The sequence below is a fragment of the Bacillus rossius genome, chromosome 3, assembly GCF_032445375.1.
Source record: "Bacillus rossius redtenbacheri isolate Brsri chromosome 3, Brsri_v3, whole genome shotgun sequence".
In the NCBI taxonomy this organism is placed as follows: Eukaryota; Metazoa; Arthropoda; class Insecta; order Phasmatodea; family Bacillidae; genus Bacillus; species Bacillus rossius.
In genome coordinates this window covers 121,529,857-121,544,479 of record NC_086332.1, presented here as the reverse complement: position 1 = coordinate 121,544,479, position 14,623 = coordinate 121,529,857, and the positions used below count along the sequence as shown (strand labels likewise).

Sequence of the window (14,623 nt, the reverse complement as noted above, 5' to 3'; positions counted from 1 at the left end):
AAATGAACACCTTTACTTGCTCACTGTTCCCACAACTCTGAACAAATATGGTAGTCATCACAGAATACGAACTATGAAGGTAAAAATTATTCATGAACACCTGCAAAGTTCTGCTACCTAGAGTCAGAAGTGACAACCAGGAATGGTCGGTACTGTAAGATGGTCGGTTCTGTATGAACTTCCCCTATCTGAGTGACAAGTAAGGATTACCAGTGTGCAAAACAGGCAAGAAGCTTTTAGGGGCAGATAAAAATCATATTATTGCCATATCAGTGCTGCTATCACTGAAGACAAGCATGTCCACCAAGAAATTTACTTAGTGAAACATCAGGTGATGACATTGCTGGGTCGAATAAAGGCTCTAAATGTCTGCCTGAGGTAGGTGGCAAAAGTTGAAAGTGCTGCAAACAGGTATGTGGATAAATTCCCCACTGTATTTCAGGGTTTCAGTAAATTGAGTCAGGAGTATCGCATCACACTTAAAGATAGGACTGTTCCTTTCGCTGTGGTGGCCCCTGGACATGTGACACTACCCCTTTGGGAGAAAGTAAGAGAGGAACTAGATAAAATTTTAGAGGCGGAGGTAATTTCCCCAATCCATACTCCAACAGAATGGTGTTCACGATAGTTGTAGTTCCCAAGAGAAACGCCACAATTAGATTTTGTGTGAACTATACAGAGCTCAACCTATTTGTTCAAAGGGAGAGGCTACAACTAGCATCTGTAGAGGAGACACTGGCCCAGTTTCAGAATTCTAGGTGAGGCACAGTTTTGAATGCCTTGAGGGGTTTATGGGTTTTTGGAAAATTCAGCTCAACAAGAAAGTGCAGTGCTTACCACATTCATAACACCATTTAGTTTTGTTTCATTTTAACAGGTTGCCAATGGAGTTAAACTCAGGACCTGAACACTACCAGTGCCAGATGCAACAGATCGTCGGAGGATATCAAAGAGTAGTGAACCAGGCAAACGACATACTGGTATGTGGAAGCACTGTGTAAGAACATGGCCAGAGGTTGGAAGAAATTCTTGTACTGTTGGAACTACATGGGGTGACAATTAACAAGAAGTGCAGTTTTAGGAAGAAAACTGTTCAGGTTTTGGGTTATATAATCAGTGAAGGCACAGTGTAACTAAACCCGGAGAAGACTAGTGTGATAACCAACAAGCCTGACAAACGTGTCAGAACTCACCAGATTCCTAGGTTTGGTCACATACCTCATGAAATTCACTCTACAATTGGCAGAGAAGACACAACCATTGAGAGTCCTACTACACCAAGCCACGGAATGGGTGTGGGGCTCAGCTCAACAAGACGCAGAAAGAATGTTGAAAGAAGAATTAGCCAACAGCTTGTTCTAGCCCTTTATTCGAGAAACAAGAGTATCTGCAGGTGTTTGATCATTTGGGTTGGGTGGAGTGCTAGAACAATGTCATGAAGGAATATGGAGACCAAGGCATATGCTTCAAACAGTGAGTGAAGTAAAGAGGTACTATGCACAGATTGAGGAGGTGGCCTTAGCCACCATGTGGGCACGTGAAAGGTTTAGAGTGTATGTATTAGGTGAGAAGATAGTCATTGACCACAAGCCCTTGATTAACCTTTTGTCAAGTAAGCCTGTGGCTGAACTTACTACATATCTCCAGCGAATGCGGATGTGTCTTATATTCTGACTATACCATTTTACACATAGCAGGGAAACTGTTCTATGTAACCAGATATACTTTCTCAGGCACCAGAAACAAAGCCAGAGCACAATGCTCAAGAAGTAATGGAAGAGGAGTTGTTTATCAAAAGCGTGCTACAAGAACCACCATTCTCAGATACGTGGTTGAGGGAAATTAATGTAATGCAGGACAAGGATGAAGTGTATCAGATGCTGAAACAGGACATCCTTAATGAGTTCAGCAATGATAATTCTGCATTTTGGCCTTATAACATACCAGAATAGACTAATTATGTATGGTGCATGGATATCATACCAAAGGTATGAGGCACAAAATACATCAGGGGCACATGGGAATAAAGAGTGCCGGCGTCAGACAAAGGACAGACATAAAAGGACTCATGGATGACTGCATGCAGTGTTTGCAACACGGAGTACAGAATGCAAAACCCCTGCTTCCCATACCATCGCCAGAGCATGGTCCATGGTGGGGATTATAATGGAATTACAAGGTATCCGAAATTTTTATAATACAAGACTATTATTCTCGGTACTTAGAAGTATCATGACGCAACCACCTTACAGCAGAGGCTGTTATTACTAAGCTGCAGAATACATTTGCCAGGCATGGCAACCAGAGACAGTTCGTAGTGACGGGGAACACAATTTACAACTGCAGAGTTCCAGCAGTTTTCTATCCACTGCAAGTACAGTCCCAGATTTGCACAAGCAAATGGGGAAACAGAGAATGCTGTAGCAGTGGCTAAAACAATCATAGATAAATTAAGAGACCCAAACCTATTTTGCTGGTGTATCGAGCTACACCTTTGGAATCAGCACCACCACCAGCAGCTGAATTGTTGTTTGGCAAGATGCTGCGAACTACACTGCCCACTCTTTCCACTACATTGAAGCCACAGTGTGACGAGTAAATTTTGCAGACAATTCGGGAACGTGATGGCCTCCCTAAGGAGTGCAGTAAACATGACTATGTGAGATGCCATGGAACCAAGGAGCAAGAACCTTTAGATCTGGGTTCTCGGGTATGGGTACCAGACTTGTTAGATTTAGTGTATCCCAGAACCTACCAGCTGTCAAATGAATCACACACATTTTGGCATAATGGACGACAGCTGGTAAAAGTTAATGAAGAGAAAACAGAGGATACTTCAGCCACACCACCTGCAATGGGATTTCCGACAGAAACTCAGTTACCGCAGCAAGCAGGACACACTGTTCAGCCTTTAGACAAATTTCTGTGGAAGAGCACAGAAAAGAAGATAGGTATAGAACTAAATTGAAGATGGGTGTAAGATAAGAAATGGCAGAAGGATTGTGCAACCGTAGAGACTGAACTTGTGATATTTTGTAAAGTGTTTAGTTGGTAGTTGCAGAGATTAAACTGGTGATGTTTAGCGCAACAAATATATGTATTCATAGTGTAACGAAGGAGACAAAGGGGACAGTGTTAAAGGTTGGCGGACATGGGTAAGCCAGTATGGAGGAGATATAAATGAGGATGATCGTTGAGTACAGCTGTAATAAAGATTAGTATAGTAACACACACAACAATTTACATATTTAAATTCTCAATATTGAGCAAAAACATAAAAATACTTTAGTAAAAACTAAAAACATTAGCACTAGTCACCTAATGTCCCTTCTATGAGTGGAAAATAGTGCCAATTTATTATGCTAACATATTTTAGCAATGGTAACAGTAAATGTTTAGCGCAGTTATAAGTTTAGAGCAAGCTCCACAAAAAATGTTTGAAACTCTTCTTGTTACTGAAATTGTAGCATGGCCTTTGAATATGTGGGTCAGTCCAGTGCCCATATTTATAATTATAAGATTGGGTGACAGCAAAACTATGTTGAGTTTTACAGGTCTTACCTACCTGCCATAAACAATCATGGTGTTACAAACTTCTATAAGATCACTGCAGCGTTGAAGATAGGAGTCAACATGGTTGAAAACTGCAGCTTCGTCAAGGTCCAAAGTTACATCACCTGCTACTCTTTGGGCCTCTGAAATCTGAGCAATGTTTAGATTAGGATAGCTTTCATTCCTCTTAACAACTAATCAGGAATTAAAATCTTATAATTAATTGGTATTTTCTTAATTTATTTTATCCACAGTGTTTATATAACAAATATTGGTCCTTAAGGCCTATTCAAGAACACTTTTTTTCATATGTGGGCAAAGCATTTTTGGAATGGACTATGTTGAGTTTTGTCTCTCGCCATATTCTCATTCATTTGATTCAAGCTACAGTGAAACATCATCGACATGCGTAAGATATATTACAAGAGGTGCAAAGTTATGAGTTTTGTAATGCACCTCAGACTGACTGTAAAAACCATAGTATATTTATACAGTATTTACAAGAGTTTTTCTGGTGCCACTTCCATCAGTACGAGTTATTTACACGGCCATTCTTAAAACAGCAAGAGGACAGTTAAAAAAAAATTGAGAGTTTTGCCATTGCTGCACAAGAGCAAGCGTATGAAGAAATATTAATGCAGAGAGAGATGGTGGTCACAAAGGAAGGTGAGAGAGGAGGAAAGAGGAGAGGAAGGAAGTGGGAGGAAACCTGCGACAAACTCCATTAGCGCTCCCTAAGCCTCCACCCTCGCACTCACTTTGCAAAGTGTTATTTGTTTCATCTTATATTGCCTGAGGCAATAAACAACAGCATTCAAAAGTGACTTACGTGATGCAGTTTAGATGCAGTGTGTTGTTTTTCAACTAAGCTGTCTCATCGCTGGGAGTGCATTAAAGTTAAGAGTCTGAATGTCTGGGAGTTGGAGTGGAGAAGCAAAATATAGCAGCACATTTAACAATAAAATTTAAATGGTTACAAGTAAAAAAAATTTCAACCAACATTTTGTGTTTATGAATAAATTTGCAAAAATTTTTGTTCTGTATACTTATTTTCTTTACAATCCACTGTTTTAAAAGGTGTGGAAATCAAACTTAGGAATAAGTAATTCACCAATCATCATTAATTGGCTGTTATGAGTGCTCGTGGTTATGAGAAGATCTTCAGCCACTGCCAGTTCTCCACTGTATATTATTAGTCTCCTGGCTGGACCCCAGTGACATGCTTGTGATATGAGCTCAGGCCAACACTAGCACACAGATTGGCAAACATAAAAATCACACAAATGACTACAAAAATTACTTCTTTCATGGACATTAATGTACATGTGATTAAAATACAGAATTTACTAACATCAATTCAAATTTGAGAAGATGTTGCATAATACTTCAGAATCAAAATTACATAAATTTTCATAGATTAACTGAGTGCTAGTTAAGGACAAAATATCAAAACACATTTTGAATTTATAGCATAGCCTTGAGAACAGGATGTCTACCAGATCTAGTAAATGAAATTCCCTGATTTTTCCAGGTTTTCCAGGTCTAAAACTGAACTTTTCCAGGTTTTCTGTAACACAATTACGACATTCCACAAAACTGAAAAAACTGTATAACGGTACACTGACGGGTTTCAAAGTATTACAACTCACTTAAGTACCAACATCATCCTCACAAACTTTAGAAGTCCTGTTTTGGCAGCTAGGTACTGTATGTGCCTTAAGAATGAGCATCCACAAGTGATCAAGGCGCCAGTCTTCTCGAGAAAAAGACGAGAACAGTGCTTCAGAATTTTGCGAGGAACATACCAACTGATATGATCACTCAATGTTATCAGCTTCTTGTCCTTATAGCCACTTGATTTGAAGACAACATTCTAAACTGTAATTCACACGCTGTTTCCTCACACCCGAATTTAAAGCCACAGACGGACATAAGCAGGAAATTCCCTTGGTAAGTTTGTACTTCAGGGGACTTTTGTCTTGAAGTTTTTTTACCATAACCTTTAGACAAGTCCTAACATCATTTTTCAGTTCCAGGACAGACTTTACTGGTACTTTCTCTTTCTTGATGGCATGGCGTACTGCATAACCCAACTTGATATTGTTAGCAGTCAATAGATTTTCCTGGTTATCTACATCCAATTGAGATACATTGCGTTTCTTCCTAAAGCTCTTCAGTACCTCTGGTTTCAAAAACTTTCCTGCCAAAGCTAATAAAATGTCTACCAGTGAATCATAGAGAAAAGGTGCCATGGGTGCTTCACTTTGGAACATCGTGAGAAATAATTCCAGCTCTGATGCCAAAGAGTAGAAGAATGTCAATTTTACTTCTAGAAGATTATCTTCAAGAGCACTTTTCACTACACTGAAAGAGAGAGATGAAATAGAAACTTCACTAACAAATTTCTTTAGGTGGGGTAAAGTTTTCATGACAGGCTCAGCAACTGCAGTATTCCATCTGATTGCACAAAATTTCTTGGAAAAAAGCTCTGATACAGTTATTCTAATGTAATCTGCCCTCCTTGCAGGTACATGCATAAACAAATAGTAACTGTGCCTGAAAAAACTAACAACATCCAATTGTATAGCAGAAATTCCAGTTTTGAAAGCACCATGGACCGTATGAAGTCCACAGCTACCAATTTCTAGCAACAATGGTGAATCTTCACCAAAAGTGTCTGTGATATGTATTTTCAAAGCTAACAAAAATGCCCAGTTTACGTTGAGGGCATCCATAGATACTTAAAATTAAATGCACCTGTCGGTATAATCCGAACGTGGGAAGCACATGCTGCATTACGTACATCAGCAGGATAACAGACCAGCTTGAACCAGTTTGTATCACGTGATTTAACGCCACTTCCGAATTCGATGGTAAATAAAAGAAAATGGACGTGGGAACTGTTCGTTATTTTCCATCCAAGAATAAAATAATGGGACGCGATACACTTGATGCTACGTCAATGCAAGCAGATCAATAAACAAAAAACGTATTGCCAACTACAACCTACCAAACAAAAATTCCCTGATTTTTAACAAAATTCCCTGATTTTTCCCTGATTATTCTCTGATTACAATATTCCCTGATTTTTCCAGGTTTTCCAGGGTCAGTAGACACCCTGTTTATTGTATATAATAATTAATAATAATTGGATTTAAAGTTATACCATTTATAAATTTATAAATACATTTATATTTAACTTTAACTATAAAAATTCTGCACAGGTACACTAGAGTCCCGTTATAGCGAGGTGTCACGGTTCCGGGTTTGATCCTCGCTATAACCGTGTCCTCGCTATAACCGAATTGGACAAATTTTGGCCCCCAAAAAAATAAAAATTAACCGAAAATAGCATAAAAATTGTGTTTAAACCTGTATAATTGGAAAATAACAGGTTATATTAACGAAATCTTAATTTCTGTGAGCAGATGTGTGAATTCTCTTTAAAACGATACCCCATAAGTACAGATGCAATCACCGATTGCGTCAAAATAACCAGAATACCCTACCAGCTACCACGCCACGTAAGTATAGCATCTCAGCCCGCGGCCGACGCAGCATTGTCCTGCTATCTATTGCCGACGCGGGCTGTCTGCTGGCGGCCATGTTGGTTCGGGATGTTGCTAACAGGTGGTGCTAGTGTAGCGCGACGATTTAATTCCTTACAAACTAGCAGGAGTGCGGCTGCGGCAAAGCACGTACGCCTCAAACGAAATTGTCGCTGGAAAACTATACCTTTTTCATTTAATGAAACCTGTCAACTTTTTTAGAAAATAAATTTGGGATTAAACTCAAACCATCACCACCCCTTTCCCAGACAGATACCCCAACAACTGACCGAAACAAAAGTTACAAGAAAACTGTCCTATCGATTCGGAAATAAATACGGTAGTGCCTACTTGAGGTGTAAAAGTAACGAAAAAATGTGTACCCGTATGTATTCGTTACTGTAACAATTAGTACTCGTTACTATCGTTACGTTTCTCGTTACTTCTGATACCGCATAACATGCTATGTTATGTTGTAGCAACGAATCCAGTCGTATTGCGTACGCGTGCAGTATGACGTCGCGTAAATAATAATAAATAGAATATAAACAATTAATAGTTTTTGTTAACCAAGAAACAATTAAATCTCATTAGAGCGGCTTTATAATATTATCTCTTTTAAGATAAGATGCCAAAAAAAAACGTGAAAATACACGATTATAAAAACAAAAACATACATATTTCTAATTTGTAAAAAATACTTTCTTACGTTGTTTCTTTTCCAATCTCAAACTTTTTCTACACACGGCACAGATAACTAACGGAAGTTTGATAAAAGAAAGAAAGGACGGGATTCTATTTTTAAAGCCACGCACTTAGGTGGCGACTGCAAGGCTGAAGAATGTGACAGGCGTCAACGACAAGATGTCTAGTGGCGAGCGAGAGGGGTGGAGATAAAGCAGACAAATAACAAAAGCGCGCTTCAAGCGATCACGCAGTAAATTCCTCAAAAATACCTCGTTATAGCCGTGTTCTCGCTATTACCGTGCTCGCTATAACGAGATTCTACTGTATCAGAAATATGGTATATACATGATTAGCTATTGTTTAGACCCTAACTTAAACATTATATATATATATAAAACATCAACTTATAATTACTATTTCAAATAATTAAATTATTGCAAATAATTAGGTACCTAACTAAATACAATTTTTTAAGAGAGCAAAGTTCTTACCTGAACAATAACATTTACTATTAAACTTGAAATCCATTTGCTCAGAATCAATGTTTTAGCCTTGCTTTTGTGGTGCAAATCGCAAAGATCCAAACTCACAGGTATAAAAGGGTACATCTGTTAAAAAATATAACTACAACTTACTTTCTCATACAGCAACTTGTATTTGAGGCAGCAATCAATGCATTCATTGAGGATGTTGATGCCTGTCCGAGTCTTGCCACTAAAGATGGTGCACAGGTCCACAGACTTGCGGCACTGGAGAATCACCTGATTGCTGAGCGCACGGCACAGCTCTGTTAACCTTTCCCTGGGAGACAAACAATAATGACAATAATTTATTTGCACAGAAAAAAATATACAACGCCTTTTGAATACATATCTTTATTTTACGTGACTATCCATGAACTATTTCTGTATTTTAAAGTTTATAATACTTGTGTGTTGGGTTTAAGCCAGGGATTGAAAAACAAGCTCTTATCGTAAAACTGATTCTGTGTTATAAAATTTAAAATACTTGTTTTTTTTGGAATAGTCAGATATTGAAAAACAAGTTTTCATCTTTTTACTATTTCTGTTTTCTAAAATCTTAAATATTTGTGGGTGTGGAGAAGACAGGGATTGCAAAACAAGCTTTGATCAAACTGCACTATTTTTTTTTTTAATTGAAAATATAGATATACATATAAAATATATATATAACATAGAAATATCGCAGATTAAAAATAATTAAAATGGAAGCAACACAATAAGATAATTTAAATAATTTACGACAATCATATAAGATGTAAAAAAAACTTAAGAGGAAGGTAATGAAATTATGAATCTGCTCTATAAGTATCATAATTTTTGACAACACAGTATAGCAGCAAGGATGTTACAGCATGCACTTCATCTCTGGGAATCTCCAAGCATTTTGCTGGCATTTATTAACACATTAACTTTTAACTTTTAACTTTTAACATTAAATTTTTTTTAACGTTATTAGAATTGCATGTTCATAATTTTTTTTTAGTTAAGTACAGTTTGGTTTTGGGAGTAAAAGCCAACAATCAAGTAGATCAAGAAGCAAGCAAAAGGCTGGAGGGACTTGAGAAGCAGGTATGCCAACAACCTTGTGACTTCTCAAAACACCTGCACTCCTTGGCTGATTGTCAGATAGCTGCACAGCACCAAACACGAGTGTGATGTGCAGATGTTATGCCAGGACCTGTTGTTCCCTGAGTTCCCTTCTTCGCTGCCCTCCCTAGAGGACTGGCTGGGACATCTCAACAGGGCGTCGGGAGTTCAGTGTTCTTCCCGACGCAATGTTCAACTTGGAAGTCAAACTCCCAGAGCAGTATGGCCCATCAAATGAGTTTGGCCTTGCTATCCTTCAGGCGATGTAGCCAAGTGAGGGCCCAGTTATCCATCCTGATGGTGATATGAGCATCTTCCAGGTAATACTGGTTTTCGTTAATAGCCCAGTAGATGACCAGGCACTCTAGCTCATTGCTGTGATATCAGGTTTCTGCCTCATTAAGGGTGGCTGACGCATACCCGACAATTAGTCTCTGCCCCGATTTTCCCTCCTCCAGCCGAATGCCAGCCCAGCAAGTCTCGTCACTTGCCGGCGCGGCGCCGGGTAGGCGACTGGAACGGTAGCCGGGCAGACAAACACAATGGCGCCTTTGCTTTTCACGCAATGCTCTGATATTTTAACTAAACAATTTATACTTACTCATTACAAGACACAGGATAGTTATTTACACAAATACTCAGACACACTGCAATCAAAAAAGATTTTTTTTTTTACCCAAATTTATAAATTCTCATGAGAATCGTACTTAATTTTTTAAAACTAAAAATCTGCATAAAATATGTGACCCATTAAAGTGCAAATACGGTAGTTATGGGCATACCCAATAGATAGCATCACATGTCACGCGAAACATGGTTTCAGTTTCTATTAGCCCAGTAAATGAAGGCCAAAAATCGCCTGTTGTCGCAACTAATTCCGGGAAAGCTGAATTTTTGTCAGATGCCAGACCCTTATAAGACACGTATTTCCTCAAAAGTCCCTGCCTCTCCCCTTTGTGCTTTCCCCCCCACCCCTCTCGGAAGTTCTAAAATGTTGACCTTTACAGAATCGCTTGTGAATATGTAAAAAATTGTGTAAAGTAGTAAATATCTAGCGTATTTTTTTCTCAAAAATCTGGTTTTTAATTTTGTTTCTGACAATATTTTCTTTAATGTTGATAGTTATGGCATTATAAAATCACAAACATAAAAAAACAGGTTTTTAATGTCAAAATGCGCAGTTCTCGTTCTGGATGTTTTTAAATATTGGAAATTCACAAAATCTTCAAGTAAATTTTGTAGCACACACTTCCAGCTTTAAAATGATGTATAGTTTATATCGGGGAATTCATTGGTTACTGCTGGGGAGGGGGGGGAAGTGAGTGCAGGCGTATGGCTAGCATGCACCGACCTGCTACATTCATCTACCCAGCTTCCCTACAATCTACTCTTTTCATGAGATTGTTATTTTTAATATTCCTCTGTTACATGCAGGATTTAAAACTTTAAAATTTAAATAGAAACCTAAATCTAATAGTAGGCCAATTATTAATATAGTGATATATTCATTCGCAATACAAAATGGAGTCAAAAATAATTGTTCGGTTGGTGTTTATTTTTACATATTACGGGCGGAAGGAACGAGAGCTCTCTGATGAAACACTTTGGCCTGCGTCATAGTCTTGGCTCGATTCCTGTTGACGAAAATCTGGGAGTTCCTGCTTGGTTTCGAACCCGAATTGCCTTTGACAAAGGCAAGAACTGGATCACTACAACCCCTTTTCGAAATTATTTAGATAATGGTAAATTTGTCATAAAACATATGAGGGTCAAGTGGCTTTTAGGGTTAATATGTTTGAGCCTTGGCAGCAAGAACTGGGTTAAGTGGCAGGCACACCACGTATGCATATTCTTATTGCGTCTCGTTTATTAAGTCTTCGCGATGACGGAGCAGGAGTGGGCTACACGTTCTTGACTTATCTCGGCAATAGCGTGAAGAGTGGTTTAGTGGTTAGGGTCAAGGTGGGCGGGCTGCAGGGCTCCATGTTCGTTCTGCAGTGTTGGAAGAGCTGGCCAACAGAAGCATTGGGCCTCAAGTTAATATTGTGATACGTTTCATTACTTGAAATATTAATTGTGAAATAATTTGGTTTCCTCTGGTGAAGGTAATTTTTTTCTGATAATATTAATTCAACTTATTTCAGATAATTTACTTTTGTCCAATTTAATATTATGTTGTGCCATTTTGAAATGTGTGTATTTGAAATGTAACATTTTGACCTTGGAAATTTGGCAGCATTGGTTTAGAAGTGATATGTAGGGACACCTGTTTCTCGCGAGGCGCGAAATCGCGAAATAATTACGAAATTCACTTTTCTCACGAAAAATGATAAACTTCACGAAACAACAAAGATCTTGCGAAATACGCGAAAAAAAATACGTTTTTCTGGACTCATTCTTTTATTTACGTCGTTATTTTGATGTATCGATCCTAAGTCGAAACCGGTGCATACTCGATAAATCGGCGCTCGGCGTGAGTGCTCTTTTGTTCGGTTACACTTGCACTCAGTTGCTCTGGCCCCGTGCGCATCACTTCTAAGCTGCGCGACCATGAATTTCGAAGGTAAAACCATTTTTGGCGCTGTACCGAGCGCATACCCAGTGTAGTCCGATACGTTAACGCAAATAACTCAACAATTAAAAATTATCACATGCGATATTACGCACGACTTTTTAATTTCGTCAAGTTAGCTAAAGCGACAAAATACTTCAATACACAATCTCCAGTTGCAGCCACGGCCGTAGTTGCTACTTTGTTTTTAGTCGTGAGGTGTGCGGTTATGACGACAAAGAGTAAACATTCTCTTTACCACGTAAAATGGCTAGTTCAAGCTGAAGTTATGATGAATCATCGGGTTTTTGTTTAAAGCGTAAAAAAACAAGTCTTATTTGGGATTATTTCATCGAATCGGGAAGTTTGGCGGCAATGTGTAACGAATGCAATAAAATCTTCTCGACGCCACGAGGCAAGTTTATTCACACTACCCAAGGCCAAACAAATTGTATAAAGAAATTTACGTCTATAAGCATACATCTGCCTTTTGTTTTTCACGGAAGTATTACCCTACAGTACACTAAGTATTCAATACTTTTGAAGTTATATAATCTTTCTTTTTATATGTAAATATCTGTTTGAACCTAACTATAAAATAAACTTGTTTAATTTTAGGAGTAAAGACGCAAATGATATTGTGAGGACATGACCGCACTTTATATTAGAGGTTTCAATAATCCTTCTGCCTTTCAAAACTAAGAAATGCAAATAATGAAACATTTTATAGTATATTATCATAACATACAGAGACGTTTCGTTTAATTTAAAATGGATAATTTTGTAGAAGATAATACGTTCTTCTGAAAACAATTAAATATAAATAAAAAAAGGTATTGTTAAATACCTCTCAACATATTTGATGATTCTGTGAAACAACACTGCAATACTTACAGTTAAGTATTTTAACAGTTAGGTTAGCTTTATTTATAATACGATAAAATGGTTTCAATTATTGGAATGATTAGATTATGTTAGGATAGTTACTGATGAAAGGAGCACATCATTTTTTTTTACTTAATTGCCTAAAAAACAAAGCACACTTGTTGTTCTAATATAACTGCATAAAAAACTGTTTTGCTTTATTCATTGTAATTTTTAGAATTTAATTTTTTGCTTATTACTTTGCTTTGTTACTATTAAAAATATAATACAAATAAAACTTTGAATCATAGCCTTCCTATTACCTATTAATCCAGTATTTAATAATTTAAGTGTAATATTGCCTTGTCAAGAAATATATTCGCAATTCGATTCGGCTTCGCGAATATTTTTAGTATTCGATTTGATATTCGCTTCGCATCCAAAAAAACACTATTCACACAGGCCTATTCTGTACTTCAAAAATCTGACTGCATGTGAAGTTGGAAAGATACATTGTCAAGCAGTTGCTCTTGTTGAACATTGCCGTAAAAGTTGCAAGTTACTTGAGTATCTCGAGAGTTCTAGTGTTCCGATCAATGTGGGTTCCTATCAGTAACGTATACTGAAAGGAGTTTCTCAATGTATGGGAACATAATGAGTGACAAGAGAGTAAACCTAAAGCCCTGTAACATGGAATTAATGATGACGTTAGCATTTTCTGACTAAGAAACTGGTGTTTAATTTTTTTATTGGATCATTTATGGTTTTTTCGATGAGAAAATCGTACAGTATGTGTATTATTATATTAAAAAAGCCTTGTTGTGTTATAGTACTCTCGCTAACAATTTTTTCCTCAACCTAAAATTTAGCGAAATTTGTGACGAAATGGGGTAAAAATTGACAAAAAAAACACTGAAATCAGCAAAAAAAAATTGACGAATTCAACCAAGAATTTTCACCACAAACAGGTGTCCCTAGTGATATGCGTGCATAAATGTTAATAAGCGATGTTATCTAAACATTTTTTAAGTGCTCATGATTTATTTAGTTCAAAATTATTTAGAAATGTAAGATTTCGACAAATATTGTGCTATTTGTGGGAAGCCTTTAAATAGCGATCTTCCAGTTGTAACCGTGAAGCGAGGTATAAACAAAATTAATGAGTCCAGCTTGAAGCGAAAAGATGGTTTGCAAGCTAAACTAACGGGGAAAATGTTGATTTGCATTCACGTTGTTTGTAGACAGAACTATACACGACCAACAAGCATTCAAGCTTCACTAACCTCAAATCAACCATCAACATCAATTGCACCACCTTCCACTCCAAGTCTCAGAAGTACCGAAAGCAAATTCCAGTTTAAAATAGATTGTTTTCTGTGTGGCGAAGAAGCTGTAAAACAAGCAAAATATCCGTCCCACCGCAGAAGATCTGTTCACAATGTTGCCACCTTAGAAATCAGGCATTCAATATTGCTACAAAGTGACTTAAGAGATGATGATTGGGGAGAAAGAGTGAAAGCCAGACTCATAAATGTTACTGATCTAGTAGCACCTGAAGCGCGCTATCATGGTGACTGTTACAAATATTTTTTTTAAAAAAGTAATATAAAAAACTGGTTGTCTGTAAAGTCTGTTTACGGACGATAGTTTAACGTGACGTCATAACAAAACATTGATGAAATGATTGCATACGTTTATGAATAAAATTGAATCATTTTTATTTTAATAATAAAAGAATAAATACTTGAAATTATACTAGTAATCAGATTTTTAAAATGCAAGAATAATTAACCTTTATGCCGAAATTGTTG

General features: G+C 37.4%; 1 protein-coding gene across 1 annotated transcript in view; it reads right to left on the bottom strand.

Annotated features, from left to right (window-relative positions):
- LOC134531211 (dynein axonemal heavy chain 2) overlaps window positions 1-14,623 on the bottom strand; it is an 864,487-nt gene that overhangs the window by 742,962 nt on the left and 106,902 nt on the right. The window contains exons 8-9 of the mRNA XM_063366870.1: window positions 8,423-8,588; window positions 3,566-3,702 (exon numbers count right to left, since the gene is read on the bottom strand). Of these exons, the coding sequence (XP_063222940.1) occupies window positions 3,566-3,702; window positions 8,423-8,588 (303 nt within the window). The remainder of the gene's footprint in view (window positions 1-3,565; window positions 3,703-8,422; window positions 8,589-14,623) is intronic.